This window comes from Protomyctophum parallelum (assembly GCF_964188405.1).
Source record: "Protomyctophum parallelum genome assembly, chromosome: 19".
Taxonomy (NCBI): Eukaryota; Metazoa; Chordata; class Actinopteri; order Myctophiformes; family Myctophidae; genus Protomyctophum; species Protomyctophum parallelum.
This window is the reverse complement of record NC_139717.1, coordinates 29,222,436-29,240,508: the sequence shown is the minus strand read 5'-3', so window position 1 is coordinate 29,240,508 and position 18,073 is coordinate 29,222,436. Positions and strand designations below refer to the sequence as shown.

The following is an 18,073-nucleotide window of genomic DNA, read 5'->3' as shown; positions in this document are numbered from 1 at the left end:
CCAGCAGAATCAGACGTTTCTCACGATACCGTCTGGCTCTGATTAAACGGTCTAGTTCTGCTTTATATGCAAATGCCCTCTTGACGGGCAACTTTAATTTAAAATTGGGTTCCTTTGTGATGTACAAAACATAAATAATAATAAAATAGCATCTCTCTCAGCACTGGAACTATGACCTTATGGATGACTCTCGACCCCAGAGCCCCGACAACAACACTACCACAGACCATGCGGCTGCTTCATACCGGCTTTGAAATGCTTTTAACTTTCTAACATGATGTCTTTTATCTCTCTGCCTGTCGCTCCGGTGTAGTGACAGCCCTAGCACTCTCTTTCACTCTCTCTGCCTGTCGCTCCAGTGTAGTGACAGCCCTAGCACTCTCTTTCACTCTCTCTGCCTGTCGCTCCGGTGTAGTGACAGCCCTAGCACTCTCTTTCACTCTGCCTAACGCTTCTCTAGCACTCCTGCTTGATCTGGTCTGTGGGGAAACCTGGTGATATATACAGAACGTGAACGGGACAAACTGCTGGGTAGAAGATTGTACACCAACATCATCTCAAACAAAACCCATTTTATATTTTAGCCCCATGGCTGACGGTTCTTTGATTTGACTTTTCTTCTAGGGTCATGCAATCGTGCATCCTGGCTAGGCTACACACACCCTCTTACAACTATAGTTATCAAATGTCACATTTCTAGTTGTCTTCAAATCGAAGACCCAAATCCCAACGCTGCAGTTGTACAATAGGATTACTGCAGATTCATAACCCAGCAGCTTGTCCGCCAGATATTCTAGCCGTCTGTGTCACTGGCGTCGGGTGCACCTTGCTCATTAATGTTTTGCTCTTTGTCTCCTGCGTGTAACCTGCTCCTCCAACACGTGGACCTGGCTCCTCCAACACGTGGACCTGGCTCCTCCAACACGTGGACAGGATTTAACTCATACACTGGAAACACAGCAGGAGTTGTAGGATCAGGGGAGGTCTACAAGGACCCGCGAGACAAGTGGACGAAAGGGTGAGCTGCCCTCTCTCTCCCTAATTATATTATGCTGTGACTTGAAGGCTAATTCTGTACGACCCGGTTTCCTCTGGGGATGGGCCGATATGATATTGACACAATAAAAAACATCCCAAAACATTTTTCGGGATGACTTATTGCTGTTTTCAGAAGATACCTGTATATGTACATGCAGGAAAACAATTATTCATAATGTGGATATGTAGACCAAACTGGTAGAAGAATGTGTTGTTCATTTGACTCTGTTACAACAGTCTTAAATATAAAATTCTATCACTCTACTGTAAGGCAGCCTTTAAGTGAGTATCATCTCAAGTATTCTCTGTGGCCATGGTATAAAATCACTCTCTTGTATTTCTGGTGACTTTATGATGTTTAATTATCCAAATGTGCATGATTGGAACCACACACAGGGGGATAATCCACTCTTGGAAATTAGTTTGTGTTACTTCGAGTTTGAGAAACGTTATGGGTGAGTCTTACGTTATAAGAGTGGTGGACGTGGATGTCTAAGTGTCGTGTGTTTGTGTGTCATTTCCATGAGTAGTCCTCTCATCCAACGTTCCTTCCCTTCCTAACTCCACCTCCTCCTCCTCCCAAGCAGCCAGGAGCAGGAAAACTCAGTCCCCGGCGAGAGCCTCACGTTTAAGGAACGCCAGCGCCTCTTCTCCCAGGGGAAGGAGGTGTCCAACAAGGTCAAGGCCTCCCGCAAGCTCATGGAGCTGGAGAATGAACTTAACACAAAGTAGTAGACTTCAGAACACCGCCTTAGTCTCACCCCCCCAACTGCAACGACTCCACCCTGAGAGAACTACCCCTTTCCTGGCACCAAACCAGTACCTGTTTCACCCAGCCAACTCCGCCTCGCTTCCCCACAACCATCTCAAGACTTCTTCTGCCTGTTCCTCATTAGAACAAAGAGAATGGTCTTTAGATGTTTGTGGGACAACCTTGGTTCTGGTTCTGGTTCCTACCTGGCAGATGAAAGGGGAGAGAGACCGCCTTCACACCAGCGTCTCCTCTCCATTGTTTTTAGCCCATTTTTCTCTTGCTCCCTCTCCCCGTTTTTTTTAATTGGACCATTCATGTACGACATAGTTGTATCGTTGCAATAGGCGAGACATTTCTGGCATACATCTCTTTTTTTATTTCATTAAAATCTATCAAAGATATATTATGGTAAATCACTGTAAAAATGTTTTAATTATAGAAAACGTTGCGAAATCACTATGACGAAGGGGGATATATTTTTGTTTGTAAAGTGGTTCTTGGGTTAGGGATTAAAACCCTTTTTTTTCCTTTTTTTTAATTTTTTTTTAAATAGCTGACTGTAATATTAACAATTTTATGTTATTTTATGCTGTTTTTCTGCATTACATACTTTCTCACTTTTAATTTCTTGAAGAAATAAATTGCCCAGGATTGAGAATTGAGACCAATCTTTTTTTCTTTCTTTCTTTCTTTTTTTGTATTAATTCTGATACTCGGTGAGTGAACATGTTTGCCATACACTGTGTGATTTCATTCCGTACCGAGTGGTGAGCATGTGTTTTTTCTTAAATATTGCTTATTTTTCTTTGTTTCCGATTCACTCTGGAAGGTTCTATGACTTTCCCTTATGTTCTACACTACACTAGAATTCACTGGGTCTTATTATATATAGGAGGTTCTTTAAAAAGTGCACAAGAAGACTGTAAATATCAGATGCCAGAACTCTTCTCCTTACTACTGTACAAAGTCGACACGCTCACGTACATTTGTGCCACTCAACATGAAAATGATCTGAAAATAACGTGGCAACAAACAAGCAGCACTAAATAACATTGAGTGTCACCAATCACCAGGCAAACAGTTCTGTTCCAGTGGGGCTATTTTCCTACAGCGTCACTAAAACGGGGAGACGTGACATAGCGAACTCCCCCTTCCTTCCTTCATCCGTTCTCCCTGTTTCACCAGGTATAGTTTTAAATGTTTCTTCCATCCCTCCTCTGAAGATACTTTATTTTTTACTATTGGATTTTTCTTTGTTTGAAATTGAGGTCATTTTGCAGAGCTGTGTGGAAAATATTCTGTGACTGATCGTACACTACATTCTTTGCCATGATAAAGCGGGGAATAGAAACGTCATCTCTGAAAAATAATAATTAATTAAAAATAGTCCTTGTTTGCATCACAGGTATTTATTTAAAACGTTGTGTAACAAATATATATATCTTGCACAATTTTGTTTTTAACTCTACCAGTGATCAGTGATGAGACATGGACATTTTGGGAGCTCTTGTTCTATGGTAAACTGTATTTTATTAAACAACTTCATTTAAAAACGCAACCACCAGATCAATCCTTGGACCTTCCCACCATAGCAAAGAAATACATTTGAAATATACAGATTTTCTGCCATTCTGTTGAGTGACTTTGTGTGTGTGTAAATATGATTTTGTTGAGAAAGCGGAACGGAGACTGTTAACTGATTCTGCATCCATAAGCAACAGTGTTTATAGACATAAGATCCTGTTTACTGCTTTTAAGGATGTTTAGCGTGTGTGTGTGTGTGTGTGTGTGTGTGTGTGTGTGTGTGTGTGAGTGTGTGAGAGAGCGTGAATCAACACTACAGACCATAATGTCCCCACTTACCCCCACAGCCTCCTTTCTAGGTTTCAAAATAAACTGAATCAATTAAATGGTTCCATGTTTAGCCTTTTGTAAATCATTAATAAACACAGATTTTTCAACAGTGCAGGCTGGAACTGTGGTCTTTTCTAAGTCAGTCAGAGAGGCTTATTGTCTATCAGCCAGGGTGCAGGAGTCTATATCCCCGCAGAGTTGGCCGTGCTCCTCGCCATACGCCGAGTTAGGTGGTCGTACTCCTCGCCATACGCCCAGTTGGCCGTGCTCCTCGCCATACGCCCAGTTGGCCGTGCTCCTCGCCATACGCCCAGTTGGCCGTGCTCCTCGCCATACGCCCAGTTGGCCGTGCTCCTCGCCATACGCCCAGTTGGCCGTGCTCCTCGCCATACGCCCAGTTGGCCGTGCTCCTCGCCATACGCCCAGTTGGCTGTACTCCTCGCCATACACCGACTACAGCCAGGCCGTGCTCGGGATCGAACCTTGCGGTGGAAAGGCGAGAACTCTATATACCGACTGAGCTACCCGGACTACAGTACAGTCTTTTATTTTTTAAATGGCTTTTCTGCCTTTATTGATAGTATCAAGTGACAGACAGGAAAGAGGGAGAGAGAGAAGGGGAGAGACACGCAGCAAAGATCGTCATGAATGGGACTCGAACACGCGGCACGCTGTCAGGCCACAGCCTATATGTGACCACTTGGCTGAAAATACCAATGGGTGTTTTAATTGTATGACTGACCAAAGTTCTCAAAAAGCTATTCTAGGGTTGAACAATAACTTGAACAATGAATGATGGGCACTTAATAATAATCTAACATTGAACATCCATCTATTGTATTTTAATATGTTCAGTTGCATTGGGACTGTAGGTCCTCGTGTCAGCCACAATGGGGTGCTGTTGAGTAAAATACTAGTCAACTATCAATTTTAGAACCAAGTCATCCAAGCAGTTTATGGGGTTCACTCATAGGTGGGGGTTCACTTCTGACGACCTAATGCAACTGATATTTAAAGGTAGGGCAAGTGATTTTATTTGGTTAAAATAAGTGTTAAAAGGCTCTATTGTGATAGTACTCATTGCTATAGTGTTTGTTCAGTAACAGGAGTCTCCATGTTACTCCAACTTTTTATAAACATAAATACCAATTTTATCCAACCAGGATAGAGAACTCTGTCAGGATACAGATTAAACAAGTGGAATTGTAAGAAATGAGCAGACAAAATTGCATTGTCATGATAAATGATTGGCTGAAATGTCACCTACCTGAAAATGTAACCTAAACCTACTATTGTACTATGTTCAATGTTAGATTAGTATTACTAAGTGCAGTTTATCTGCTCTTAACAGTGTTCGTTGCCACATTCAGGTCAGTCTCCCCTGGAGGTATGGGTTCAAATCCCACTTCTGATGTTATGGTACAGTGGTACACAGTCATGAACTTAATCACAGGCAATGTGAGCTTCCCTCCCTGTGCTCAAAGTCATTCATGGCTTAACCCATTAAAGACCTGATGTCGATTCTACAAATCCCTTCTAAATCAGTACTTTGTTCCAAGTTAACCCAAACTTGACATTTGGCCGCAGACCGCCCATCTGAAAATGTTTGGTGCCAGGGACGCACGCCCCAGAAGAGACTTTAGAACATTCTACATTAAGATTAAGATTATTCAAAAGATAGCAGATGTACATGCAATGTTCTAATGGGATAAGTTAAGGTATCTGTTGAATGGTGAACCTTCTCTTGACAAAGCAATGGCATAAATATCCTGCACCACAGGACGATCAGATAAATTAGAATATTTTCTTCTAGTTACTGTACAGCTCCTTCTCAAAAATAATTAATATTGTGCAATAGTTCATTTTCTTCCGTAATATAATTAAAAAGGTGAACCTTTCATATACATCTCAATTCATTGTGCATAAAGTGAAATATTTAAAACTTTTTATCTTGATTATGGCATACAGCTCATGAAAATAAAACAAATCCTAAATATTTTACGAGACCACTAAAAAAAGGATTTTCTTTTTAACCAGAAATGTCGGGACCACTGCATATGTGCTAGTAATATTGCATACATACTACCATACAAATCGGTTATAATTAGGTTCCCAATTGCAGCTTTAAGTCCTTTTTGATTGACTGACTGAATCAAGGTGTCTGGAAATGTGCTTGGTGAAAATGGTAAGAATAACAGACATCCGTTTTCAAATTACTTTGTATTCAACACAAGACTACACAAGTTATGTAGTCTCTAAAAATTGACTTAACACAGCCAAAGGTCTACATTTACAGTAGCATATTAATCCAAAACGTAGTACAACTTCAAAAATAATATGTTCTTCATATTTCTCAATTGCAATGCAAAAATAAGTGAAAGTGAAAATACTTTAACAGCTACAAGAATGTGCTAATAAAAACAAATTAAAAGAATTGTACTACTGATAACTAAGTAAAATATGAGATGAGATATACATTCACACAAATGACTATCACAAAGAAATATGTACAATGTCCTCCTGAAGCTTCTTCACGAGTCCCCTTGGTACAGGGCACCGACCTACAGCAGCTTCACATCAGGACACCTTTTAGAGGGGAAGAAAAGTTAGAATCAGTAACTTGCTCATGAGTCTTCTTTCTAATCTTCAGCCCAGGCCCTCAATGCGTAACAATGACTACTGCTATTAGTTTACTGCAACTATAAAAGGCATGCATATTGATTGAAACCTTTATTTATTCTCGAAAGAGCAATTGAGGTTCTCCCTCATTTTCAATGCTGACGAAATTACACATACAGTATATAAAACAATTTAAGACATGCAGGTATAAAACACTAAACACATCTTCATGTAAGGCATAGACATATTATATAGACAATGAGACAAAACTTAAGTTAAAAACAGTTACATATTGATGTAGGGAGGTTCAAAAGCAGGTTATTAAATTGACCATAAGATATTGGGGTATTAATTTTCAATGTTTGCTGTAAAGCAAATGTTTGCTGTACGGATGGGACCTCTAGTTTAAGCCATTCACTTGAACGGGTCTGGCGAGTATTTATTTTCCATTTTAATAGCAACGTGATGTACGATGGTAGCTTTCCATCAATGGCTTTAAAGATGAACTGGTGCCAGTGCCTGGTTCTCCTCTCAGAGAGGGAAGAGACTTTATTATAAAGGGTGCAATGGTGAGTGCTGTAATTTTCACCTGTGATAAATCTTAATGCCGAGTGATAAACTGTAACTAGGGGTAGAAGAGTGGTAAGGGCAGCATTTCTATAAATGACATCACCGTAGTCCAGAACTAACATTAAAACTCAACATACATTTAGTTGCAGAGGTTAGATTGTGGTCCTCTGGCGTTCCTCGTCCGGTGATTCCATCGTCCGCCTCTACCAGACCACGGTGCTGTGAGGAGGGACTGACCGTGGCACTCTGAGGAGGGACTGTATAGGCACTCTGTTCTTGGAACCTGTGTGATGTCATGATACCAGAGTTAGGATACTTCAGTAGTGCAAAGAAATTGGGAAATGCTTCCACTACAAATACTGTTCATGTGTTTCTGCAGCTTGTGACTGCAGTTTAACCCATTTTGACCTGAGATCAGATAAAAAAATTGTCTTCTACATCCTGACAGTTTTCTGAAAAAGCTATGTTTCTATGTCAGTCGTTCTTCGAGTTTTCAAAAATAGCAGACCTACAAGCTCGTAGCGCGCCACGAGCTTGTAGTTCTGCTATTTTTTAACACCAAAAGGGGTTAATGTGCAGGAAAGTAAAAGTGTATCCTAAAATGCTTCACTTTCTAAGTAATGAAATATGCCATGCACAATATAAAAGCATAATAAACTTGACAAACAAGAGAATAATGTTGTACCTCTCTCTCAGCATCACATCTATGTAGGAAGCATGTCCAGCATCAACCAGCTTCTTGGCAACATGGACGCCTTCTGTCAGGACGTCCACCTCCCAGTGTGTCTCTGGCACAAACGCCCTGAAGAGAATCTGGAGGTCATTCTGGTACAAGCACTCCAGGAAGAACACCAGCGCCTCGTCGGTCCACTGCCTCCCCACTCCAACCGGTTCCACTCCACTCAGGACACATGGGTAGGTCACCTTCGGTAGTCTCGTTAGTTTCTCCGGAAGTCTCTTCAGCTCGCTACGGTCTTCATATGCCATGATCGTGCAGTGGCCATAATCCACTAGGTTTGCGACAACCGTGGCGTCGGCACTTGTGACTTCGGCTCTGCACCACTTGTCGTCCGATCTCGCCAGGCAGCAGGAGCCCGGTACGAGGTGGGCCTCGGGAAGAGGGGAGGTCTCCTCAGCGAGGTCGTCTAGAATGGCAGACACTGTGTCCATGGTGAGCTGCGAGTCCTCTAGGACCACGCTGAACTGAAAGGGGGTTGTAACTGCAGCAGCAAAGCCACAGTATACCTGGTTTAAATCGATAGGGGCAAAGATCAGTTGCTGAGCGGGGCCAGGGTCTACGATGGATTCTTTATCTGCTCTTTTTTCCATGGGAGGACTCATCTCTTCTTCAGTATGTTGCTGGGAGCTTATTCCCAATATCTGCTGAAAGAATAATTCATTCATGACAATTTCAACCTTCCAAAGGTTATCATCTTCAGAGTAGGACGCAAACACCAACTTTAGAACCTTGCCTCTCATCGCTTTGAGTGTTTCCATTGGGAGAACGAGGCTGCTCAATTTACACCTCACTGCCAGGCCGGGGATTTGTGCAAGGTCATCATCCAACTCTCTGAGGGAACCGAAAGTGACATCTTCTGTAATTCCGTGGTCCATAAGGTACACTGAACACATGCCCTGGTTCACATGCTGAACAGTTCCTCTGTACCACTGGCTGTCCCCGTCTGTGCTCAATAAGCAACAGAGTCCTTTTTTGATATTCCCCTCGGCTACCACGCCACACTTCTGTAGACTTTCAGCTATGCGTCTTTCCAATGAAGTGAACATGTCAGCCGTCTTAATTAATCTCACGCAAAACTCGCCATTAGGAAGGACAGATAGAATTGTTACATCTTCTGTCTCTCTGGGTTGATTAATCAGATGTGCAATATCTTCCTCAGCTTCAACAGATGATTCAGTGGTCATATTTGCCTTTGCAGCACTCTCAGGATCATGTGTGTTTGTGGTCTGTTTTTGACTGGGATTCTGGTTGTAGGTGTCTAAATCATGCTCAGCTGATTGTTTTGCATGTTGAGACTCCAGCACCGGTTTCTCACCTTCGGCGGGCAGCATTACTTTGTCAGATTCAGTTCTTGACTGAATCGTTTCCTGTTCAACGGTGAATGAGCTTTGGTCACAGCCTGTGTGTATTTCCATTTGAACTGAATTCATGGAGACAGCAGGGGTGTCCATTTCCAGATCAATCTCTTTATCAGCAGTTGCTTCAAGTGCAACTGGATGAGGTTTTCCATCACTAATCTCAAATTCAACTTCCCACTGAGCACCAAACCGACCAACAAAATCAACCATGAGAGGTTTTCCCATCACATCCTCTGTGAAAGAGGCATCAGAATCAGAGTCATAGGTGGATTGATCTACTAGGGAACATGCTATGCTGAATCTAGGCTGAGACAGAGAGTCTGCTGTCATGTAGTAGATCTTCTCCTTTGCCACTTCTGCAGAGTTGCCATAGTCCACAAACTGAACTTTAACACGACTACTTGTTCCGTAGTCCTTAACAACAGCACGGTACAAAGCACCATCCTCTTCGTACTCTGCCAGAATAAGGTCATTTAGTGTCAAATCTACTGACACGGCTTTCAGTGAGTCTCTGACTGCATCAGAGTTTAGGTAGTCACCAAACTTTAGGAGAGCCGGTTCATCCTCTTGCACCTGGAGGAAAAAGCTGTCGACTGCGTCAATGTGGGAGACATAACACAGAGCCCTTAAGCCCACTGCCACTTTGTCGGGTAGATTGGAAAGGTTATGCATTTTCTCTTGGCATGGTTGCTGTTCTGGTGAAATGCATGTAGGCATCTCTCCTTGGCGTGGTTGCTGTTCTGGTGAAATGCATGTAGACATTTCGGCTTGGCATGGTTGCTGTTCAGATGTATTGCATGTAGGCATGTCTTGGCATTGCTGCTGTTCTGGTGTAATGTCTCTATCACATTGCTTCTTTTGGTTCTGTTCTTTCTCCTTTGGCTTGGATTGCATTGGAACACTGCTCTGTTTTTCTTTGTTCCTGTGACGTGTTTTCTTTAAATTCTTTAGGCATTTAGGCATTTCGGCATTGCATGGTTTCCGCTCTGATGCGCTTGCGTCACCCTGCTTTTCTTTTCCCTTGTTGCATGTGCTCTGGACATCAGACTGTCTAGAGGCACATGGCCTCTTATGCTGTTCGCAATGATGCTTATTGTCTGCTGTTTTTAAGTCCTTTCTTTTATTGGCTCTAGGCGTCTTGTCTGTATTGTCTGTGCTCACAGGCATCTCTGGTTTAGGTGTCACACTGGCGATCAACTCTTTCACCTTCTTGTTTATGTGTAGATCACCATCGAACAGCTCAACGATAAATGACCCATCTTCACTCCTTCCACCTACAACAGCTCTCAGTGGCTTGTTGAGTATAGTTTCCTCAAACCATTGCTTTACATCTGCATACATCTCTCCTTTTTGAATATGGGCGAGGCTGCATTTCACAGCTTGCATAGGTGAGTAGAGCAATGCATTTGAATTTCTTGGTATAGGCCTGACATTGATCTTTTCAGTTATGTGCGTATTTCCAAAGTCGACAAAGAAAACTGTGTGATGCAGTGGTGACTGACCAGGCTGTACTACACACCTGTACAATTTTCCATCAAAGTATTTGGCCATGTACAATTTGCCTGGAGACTCTTCGTTTTGCGTCAATGCATCAGTTTCCGCCATCTCTAGAATTCCTTCAATCTCTTCAGTGTTTTTGTCAAGTTGGCAGTAAATCTCCCATGGACTGTCCACATGAGTGACGTAGACTAGTTCCTCACTCCCAGCACGGAGCTTCAATGATGAGTAGGTGAATGAAACGGGACATACAGACGACGGATCCATAGTTGAGATTTTCACTTCTCTCGCCAGGCCCTGTTCCACAAAACTCTTTGTTATGCTCAGTTTAGTCTGAGCATTGTAGAAGTCTACAACATTGCACAGCCCATTGTTTAAAACCATCAGGAGAGAGACAATTTCACATCTTAGGTGATCAGTGTTGACTTGCACAAAGTTCTTCAGTGAGTTGCACGCCGCTATGCTCCAAACACCGAAGCTCTTAGAGTCAATGGGTTCAATCAGATTGTATAGGCTGCACCTGAAAGCCTGGGATTCCAGTTCAAGGTGCTGTGGTAGAATCGTCTGCAGACTGCTCTCCTTAACCTGGATAGTCTTGCCATAGTCGACGAGAACCACTTTGGCAACGTTACCCTGCTTTCTTGCAATCCAGGCCCTGTACCATCTCCCATCATCGGGTGACTTGGCAACACAACATTGTTGCTGGACCGGAATTGTTTGAAATTCGTAACACTGCTGCATCTCATTCATCAGCTTGTCCAAGTCGGGAACCTTGTCCAGCAGTTGGCACCAGAAATCTGACGGAGAGTTTATGTGAGAGCAACAGACGGCAAAGTCAGAACCAGGCTTAAACGTACATGGTTTGAATGCTGCTGGAGTTTGCGTCATCAGAGTTGCTGGAGTGCCGTTTTTCAGTGGAACTGCTGTGTTGACTTCCTCAGCCTCCCAGTCATCTTGCTTCTGCTCACACTGTCTGGTGTTCTTGTTCAAGGTATTTGTTTGGGTCAAACTATGCAACTGGTTTGTCTTTTTTCCTTCCGTTGTTTCAGTCTCCATGTTAGATTCCAAAGGAGTGCTTCTGCAGTAGTCTGCATTCTCTGAAGAGATGAGAAGTTCACTGATACTGACACCGTTTTCATGTCCCTTCTCATGGAGATTAACGATAAGCTTGTTCTTTCTCATGTGGACAACCTGAACTTGCAGAGCTTTATTTGTCACAGCTCGTCTGAAGACTTCTACAGTGGGCTGGGTCCACACTTCATCCTTAGGAATGACATTGACGAGACCACATCTGATGGCAAATGCTGGTTCTCTAGCAAATCTCTCTGGAATCTTTTTTATCAGTATGTCAGGCACTTTCTCAATGTTCCCAAAATCAATGAAAAGCACCTCAGCTCCATGTTCAAGAATGTCGATCACTATAGCTCTGTAGAAATGCATGTCCTTCTCATACATTGCAAAGCAGTATGCACCTATCTCAGGATCCTCCAGTACATCATCCGGCAGTTTCATTTGACTGAAGTGATCGGCTATATTTTCCATCATCACTTCAAAATCATGATTGCGTCTTTGTGTTCTAATTGAGAAGTCGTTCGGGTTCTGGGAAGCTTCCAAATACCCTTCAAATACAGTGTCAACCTGTATCTCCTCGGTTTGAGCTACAATCTCCAAGGTTCGAGCCATGCAAGACTCATAGAACAAATAGCCACCCTCTGGTAACATTTGATCACTGTCAAACACGGGTTCATTGTTTAGTTCGACTGACTTTGGTTCGCTCGTGATCAAATCTTCTTCCGTGTTTAGCACAGTGACAGAATAAAGATTCTGCTCTTCATCAAACCCTTTGATTTCTGTGACCAATACTCTTCCAAGCAAGCCTTCCTTGAGGAAACTCAGCTGACGTGCCGTTACGGCTTCATTTGCCTCGTTCAAGCAGGAGAGGGAGCACGGGAAAGCCATTATGGGCATGGAAAGGAATTCACGAGGCAGACTGTGGATATTCTCAACTGGGACAGATTCATAGAATCCATAGTCAACAAATAGCACTCGTACATGAGACTGCACGGGGAGAAAGCGCACCAAGCCTCTATGCCACTTCTCGTGCTTCTTGACGGAGCAGAGTAGCCCCAGGTGTGCTGATGGTGCCTGACTTGGATCAATGCTTCTGGACTCATAGGTTACAGCCAACTTCTCTGACAATGCCTGTAGATCCGCTGTCATGTTGTTTGCCTGACAGTAAAAAAGCCAAGGCTTCACTGCAGAAGTCACTCGCACTTTGACAACTGTTCCAGCACTCAGTCTAGGTCCACAGAAGGACTGGATATCTTCAAATCCCTGTATGCTAGAAGGTTTAAAGCAGATTTGCTGTGCACATGGCTTGTCAATCAACAAATCTGGGACTGGCTCAATGCTTTGTTTGAGTTGCACATCTATAAGGATCTCGACCAAGAGAAGGAACGTGTTTGTGTCCACATGCTTCCCAAAACCCAGCTTAATTAGTTCCTTATTAATGTCAGGGACTTCCAGTATGAGGATCTTGTGGGGCAGGAGGGCATGGATGTATCCTCTGACACTTGTCCCAACCAGGTGTAACAAGTACTTCTCTAGTACAGGATCCCAGTGGTCTTGAAAGGGAAGCACGTTTGCAAAAAAGCCACAGACTATCTTGGGAGGAAGGGTGAATAGATCATCCGAGCAGGAGGACAGGTGGTCTATGCCCACACTCAGCACATTTCCGTGGTCAATAAGGAACACATCGAACACATCTCCCTGTATGTTCTGTACTCTCCCTCTGTGCCAGTGGGCTGATATCACATCTTCTACTAGGCAAAGGTCCTCTACGTTTACTGTAGCCTTTGACTTTGGTGTATTTTGTATTTCCACTTGCAGGATGTTATAATCCAGTTCACATACGGTTAGGTACTGTGCCTGGAAGTGTATCAGGGTTTCGTTAGGCTTGCAGGCCAGATGTGTCAGCTTGAGGTCTACTGGCCAGAGAGTGCATGGTGCAGATTGACTTGACTCCGGAGAGCTGTAGATACAAGTACCCCAAATTATACATAGGTGAGACTTGTCTATACTAGGGATGCAGAAATACATTTGCATCTAACCTCACATTTTCTTAATACAGTATGTAAGCGTTTAGAACAGTGGTTCCCAAACTTTTTCATGTCAAGGACCCCCAAATTGACACTAATTAGCCCACGGACCACCCTTTGGAAAGATATTCCAGGGACCCCCATTAATAAGAAGATTTGTATGGCTCTATTCTCAACCAGTTTAATTTCAAGGACCCCCATTGACATGCATATTAGTCTACAGACCCCCATTTAATGGCATTTCTATCTCTGGGACCCCCGATTTATACTGTAAAATCAATGTTAATTTAACATTTGTACACTGAGTGTACAAATGTGTACATTTGTACATCTGCCATTAATTTGTTCAAGTAGTCAAGACATGGACAGACAAATACTAGATATTCCAGGGGTCCCCAGCTAAATGATAGTTTGTAACCAAATGAACCCTTATTGTCTCCACCAGGCCGAAGGCATGTGGGGAGAGTATGTTTTGCACTCCGTCCGTCCGCGTGTCCGTCCGTTTGTGTGTCCGTCCGTTTGTGTGTCCGTGAACAGCTAATCTCGGCCACCGTTAACCCGGTCGATGCCATATTTTGCACACACACTCCCTGGATGCCAACCATGAACCTCTGCCCCACACTTTCCAGAACGGCCTGTTATAGCGCCACCAGGAGGCCGCTTTGTGCAAAACAAGTTTTTCCATGCCATATTTTGCACACACACTCCCTGGATGCCAACCATGAACCTCTGCCCCAAACTTTCCAGAACGGCCTGTTATAGCGCCACCAGGAGGCCGCTTTGTGCAAAACAAGTTTTTGCACAGTACACCTACAGATTTTGTCCAAACATCACGCAAATTGGTACACAGTCTCTCTAGAGCCATTCAACGAAACGGGTCTTTCAGATTTATCAGACTCCATCCTGATTGGTTAAGATTGGCTTCCAAAGTTCACAGGAGTGCTCAGTTTCAAACAAAATGCTGCAAATCATGAACACATCGCGTGATTTCCGTGAAATTGTGCACCCACATTCCCACTAGGCCGAGGACGAAATGCCACATGAACAATTTCAACTCAGCCTCAAGGTGGCGCTATAACTGGCCGAAAAGTGTTTTTACCTCTAACTGCACGGATCTGTGGATAACCTGGTGGAGACCTGTGCCCGGAAGGGCACTTTTTCTAGTTGGGTCTGGGTCCATTTGATTCCATTTGTAGAGTTCGAGTTAAATTAATAACATTGATTTTACAAAATAAATATAAATGGATGTCCCAGAGATAGAAATACCATTAAATGGGGGTCCGTAGACTAATTCATGTCAAACTGGGGGTCCTTGAAATTAAAATGGTTGAGAATCACAGTGTTGTTACACAATCACTGCCGTAACAATCTTCTCTTATGGGGGTCCCTGGTCCGTGGGCTAATTGGTGTCAATTTGGGGGTCCTTGACATGAAAAAGTTTGGGAACCACTGGCATAAATGATATGCTGGTCGGTAACCAAACATTGCCAAAGACCAAGCCAGGAAAAACTTTCTTGTAAAAATTCTTGTACTCACTTTTGGACTGAACTCAAACTGGACAACATGGCAGCAGCTGGTAATCTTGGGTTTCTGAAAAGAAATAATGTATTTAAGTATACTAGACAATAAAATCACACAAAGCAACAACATTTAATGCTTTCATCCACATGTGCCACAAGAACAAATTCAACAGCAAGAAGGAAAACCTGGGGGACTGGAATTTATGTCTTAATATTTGCATTCCTTACATGCAAGAGATAATAGGCTCTAGTCCTGACAAAAGAAAACACTTCAAATGTGTCCTTCAACTGTATTAGCATTATCGCATTGTATGTTTTGGTATGTAGCAGGCGTGTAAGCCCAAGACAAATTTCCCTTGTGGGCAATAAAGTGAGGGGTGATTAATTTAAGAATGGCCTACATTTATTAAGTTGTATTAAAAAGAAAACTAAAAAACTAAACTGGCCTGTGGTAGGCTGTCAGTCATTGAAGATCTTCCATGAACAAGTGCGTACACAGTACACACGTGCATATTATTATAAATTGAGTGAATACTTTATTAACAGTTTGCAACAAAAAAAAAGAACGCAGAGATACAGTTATTATCCTGGGCAGCATTCCTTTTCGGGTTAACAGATTAACCTATTCTCCGGAGGTTTGTGTATGGTGGGAACGAGAGGTATACAGCCTGGTTAAGCGAGGTTAGGAGAGGTCCAGCCATGGTTCACATGACGCTCGTCCTTCACGAACTTCATTCACAACGTTTAAATACATTTTATGACTTGCCCACCTTTCTATGTCGTGCAGAAGTTCTTCAACAGCATTACATCAGCATGATTACATCCAGCTGTGCAGCGGCGTGGAGCCAGGAGGTTAAGGAGGTTGTGTGAGTGTCCCGTGACTCCGTCACCTGTTGCAAAGACCCACAGGATACCAAAATAAAATATACATTCAAGGTAACGGTTATGAGAGTCCACCGACTTATAAGTCGTGTCTGTGAAGACATTCAAAGACATAACAAAGACAATTATAACTGTGCAGCGATAAGACGGGGCCAAATGAATATGAGTGTATAAGATTAGATAAGATGTAAACAATGTAGGCCTATTACAGTGTGTCTCTTGTTTTGTCAATAATGTTATACTGTATATCAATTGTTTATTATTCTTACTCATAATTTTTACTGTGCTGGAGATTGCTTTAGATACAGATTTTTTTTAAACATAATATAAGAAATCTTTAAAAGTGGTATATCAATCAATCAATGATTTATTTCAGACCCAGGGAGATCCATATTACAGAGGAATAAAATTAATACGTATTACAGAGGAATAAAATTAATACGAAACAGCATGAAGCACATACAGTAACAGTACAGTAGAAAAAATATTATATTGGTTTTCAGTGTCTAACATGCAGACAGGTCCGCCAATGCTTCCACAATTTGGTAGAATCTATATGAACTGTATACTGTATGCGATAGTATTTGTCAAGATATGAAAGGCTGTATTACTGTATAGGCTATAGCCTTTCATAATTATTCTCTAATGCTAGAGAACATCTTAATGGTTGATCTCTTAAGATTTCACTCATTTGAGTAAAGAACATATTAGAGAACATATGGCATTTTAATAATTCATGAAAATGTGGTCTAAATCAACATCCTGTTAACACTTAAGTCTAGCCATGGTTCAGGTGTCATGGCGGAACTTCAATCTGTTGCGTACCCTACTACATTTACAATGGTAATGTCTAGTAGTGGTTTTTGACACTAATTAGCCTGTGGACCCCCATTTGAAGGTATGCCAGAGACCCTCATAAGAGAAGAGTTTTACAGCTCTAGCAGTGACTCTCAACCCGTTTAATTAAGGACCCCCAGTTTACCATGCATTAGTCTACGGACCCCCATTTAATGTCATTTCTATCTCTGAGAACCCAATTTATATTTTAAAATCAATGTTAATTTAACTCAGAGTGTACAAATGGATTCAAATGGCCCCTTTAGGGTCTATTTTGTTCCATTTGTACACTCTCAGATCTTAAGATCTGGTCATTTGGTTCCTAATTATCATTTAGCTGGGTACCCCCTGCCCTGGAACTCTTATCAAGTTACCCCTGGGGGCCCTGGACGGGCTGGACCCCACTTTGGGAACCACTGGTCTAGTAAAATAAAGTGCTCACCCCCGTGCCTTCCGTATTGTTCAATAAAAAACATTTTATCCGACCGGTGGCCAATTTTCTCAAAAAGTTATAATGTATCAGAGCGCAATACACCTCTCAACCGATAGAGTCGCTATTAAGGTAGTTGAAAGCATAATAGTGAAACAACTGGAAACAATGTGCCCGCCGCCCGGCGATCGGATCGGATTATAATGCTTTTTATTGCAGAAGGAGTACACTCTCAGAGTTACAGACCCATAAGGGTCCATTTGATTCCAAACTATATCATTTAGCTGGGGACCCCCTGGAACTCCATCAAGGACCCCTGGGGCCTGGCCCACTTTGTGAACCGGTATGGTATTATTTTGACTTCGCTATGCATCTTCTGCAGACTGCAGTGACATTTCCGACAACACAACTATGAAAGTAACAGACTATACTATAAAGACAGCGTTAGCTATAATACAAATTATAAACGAAGTTAAAAATGATCTGTAAATGTAATAAATGTAGCCAGATAAAATTAGTCCAGTAATGCCCATGTGCTGCTCAGCTGCTGTCTGTCTGCAGGCTCCGGTCGTCGCAAACTCGCAACACTAGTAATCAGCCTTAAAACTTATTTATTCTTTTGGGTTTGTTTAGTTTTTTCGTCGAATTGTATATTTATGCATGAAACAATTCGCTAGGCCTAGGGGTATATTTGTTCATGATCAAGTTTACAGAAATACATTTTGTGTCTACCTTTCTTTTCCGTGCAGAAGTTATCTTGAACGGCAACATTACATCATCAGCATGATTACACCCAGCCGTGTGTGGAGTAGCAGGATAATGAGGTGGTTTCCTGGTGTCACCTGTTGCAAAGATCCACTGGATACCAAAATAAATA

At 42.5% G+C, this 18,073-nt stretch overlaps 4 protein-coding genes across 4 annotated transcripts in view; 1 reads left to right on the top strand and 3 right to left on the bottom strand.

The window, feature by feature from the left end:
- afdna (afadin, adherens junction formation factor a) overlaps window positions 1–3,755 on the top strand; it is a 169,380-nt gene extending 165,625 nt beyond the window's left edge. The window contains exons 35-36 of the mRNA XM_083789691.1: window positions 934–1,018; window positions 1,626–3,755. Of these exons, the coding sequence (XP_083645817.1) occupies window positions 934–1,018; window positions 1,626–1,770 (230 nt within the window). The 3' untranslated portion in view covers window positions 1,771–3,755. The remainder of the gene's footprint in view (window positions 1–933; window positions 1,019–1,625) is intronic.
- Window positions 3,756–6,218: 2,463 nt separating this feature from the next.
- LOC310876897 (tudor domain-containing protein 15-like) lies at window positions 6,219–8,176 on the bottom strand (the record flags this gene model as incomplete). Its single annotated transcript, XM_083790547.1, has 3 exons — window positions 6,219–6,232; window positions 6,973–7,118; window positions 7,521–8,176. 3 exons carry the CDS (start codon window positions 8,174–8,176, stop codon window positions 6,219–6,221), a joined length of 816 nt encoding a protein of 271 aa, XP_083646673.1.
- Window positions 8,177–8,361: 185 nt separating this feature from the next.
- Window positions 8,362–9,604, bottom strand: LOC310876894 (tudor domain-containing protein 15-like; the record flags this gene model as incomplete). The annotated part of the gene is made up of 2 exons (XM_083790544.1): window positions 8,362–8,405; window positions 8,890–9,604. 2 exons carry the CDS (start codon window positions 9,602–9,604, stop codon window positions 8,362–8,364), a joined length of 759 nt encoding a protein of 252 aa, XP_083646670.1.
- A 457-nt stretch (window positions 9,605–10,061) lies between these two features.
- On the bottom strand, window positions 10,062–13,528 carry tdrd15 (tudor domain containing 15; the record flags this gene model as incomplete). Its single annotated transcript, XM_083790543.1, has 2 exons — window positions 10,062–10,083; window positions 10,452–13,528. The coding sequence occupies 2 exons, from the start codon at window positions 13,526–13,528 to the stop codon at window positions 10,062–10,064; spliced, it is 3,099 nt and encodes a 1,032-aa protein (XP_083646669.1).
- Between the last annotated feature and the right edge of the window lie 4,545 nt (window positions 13,529–18,073).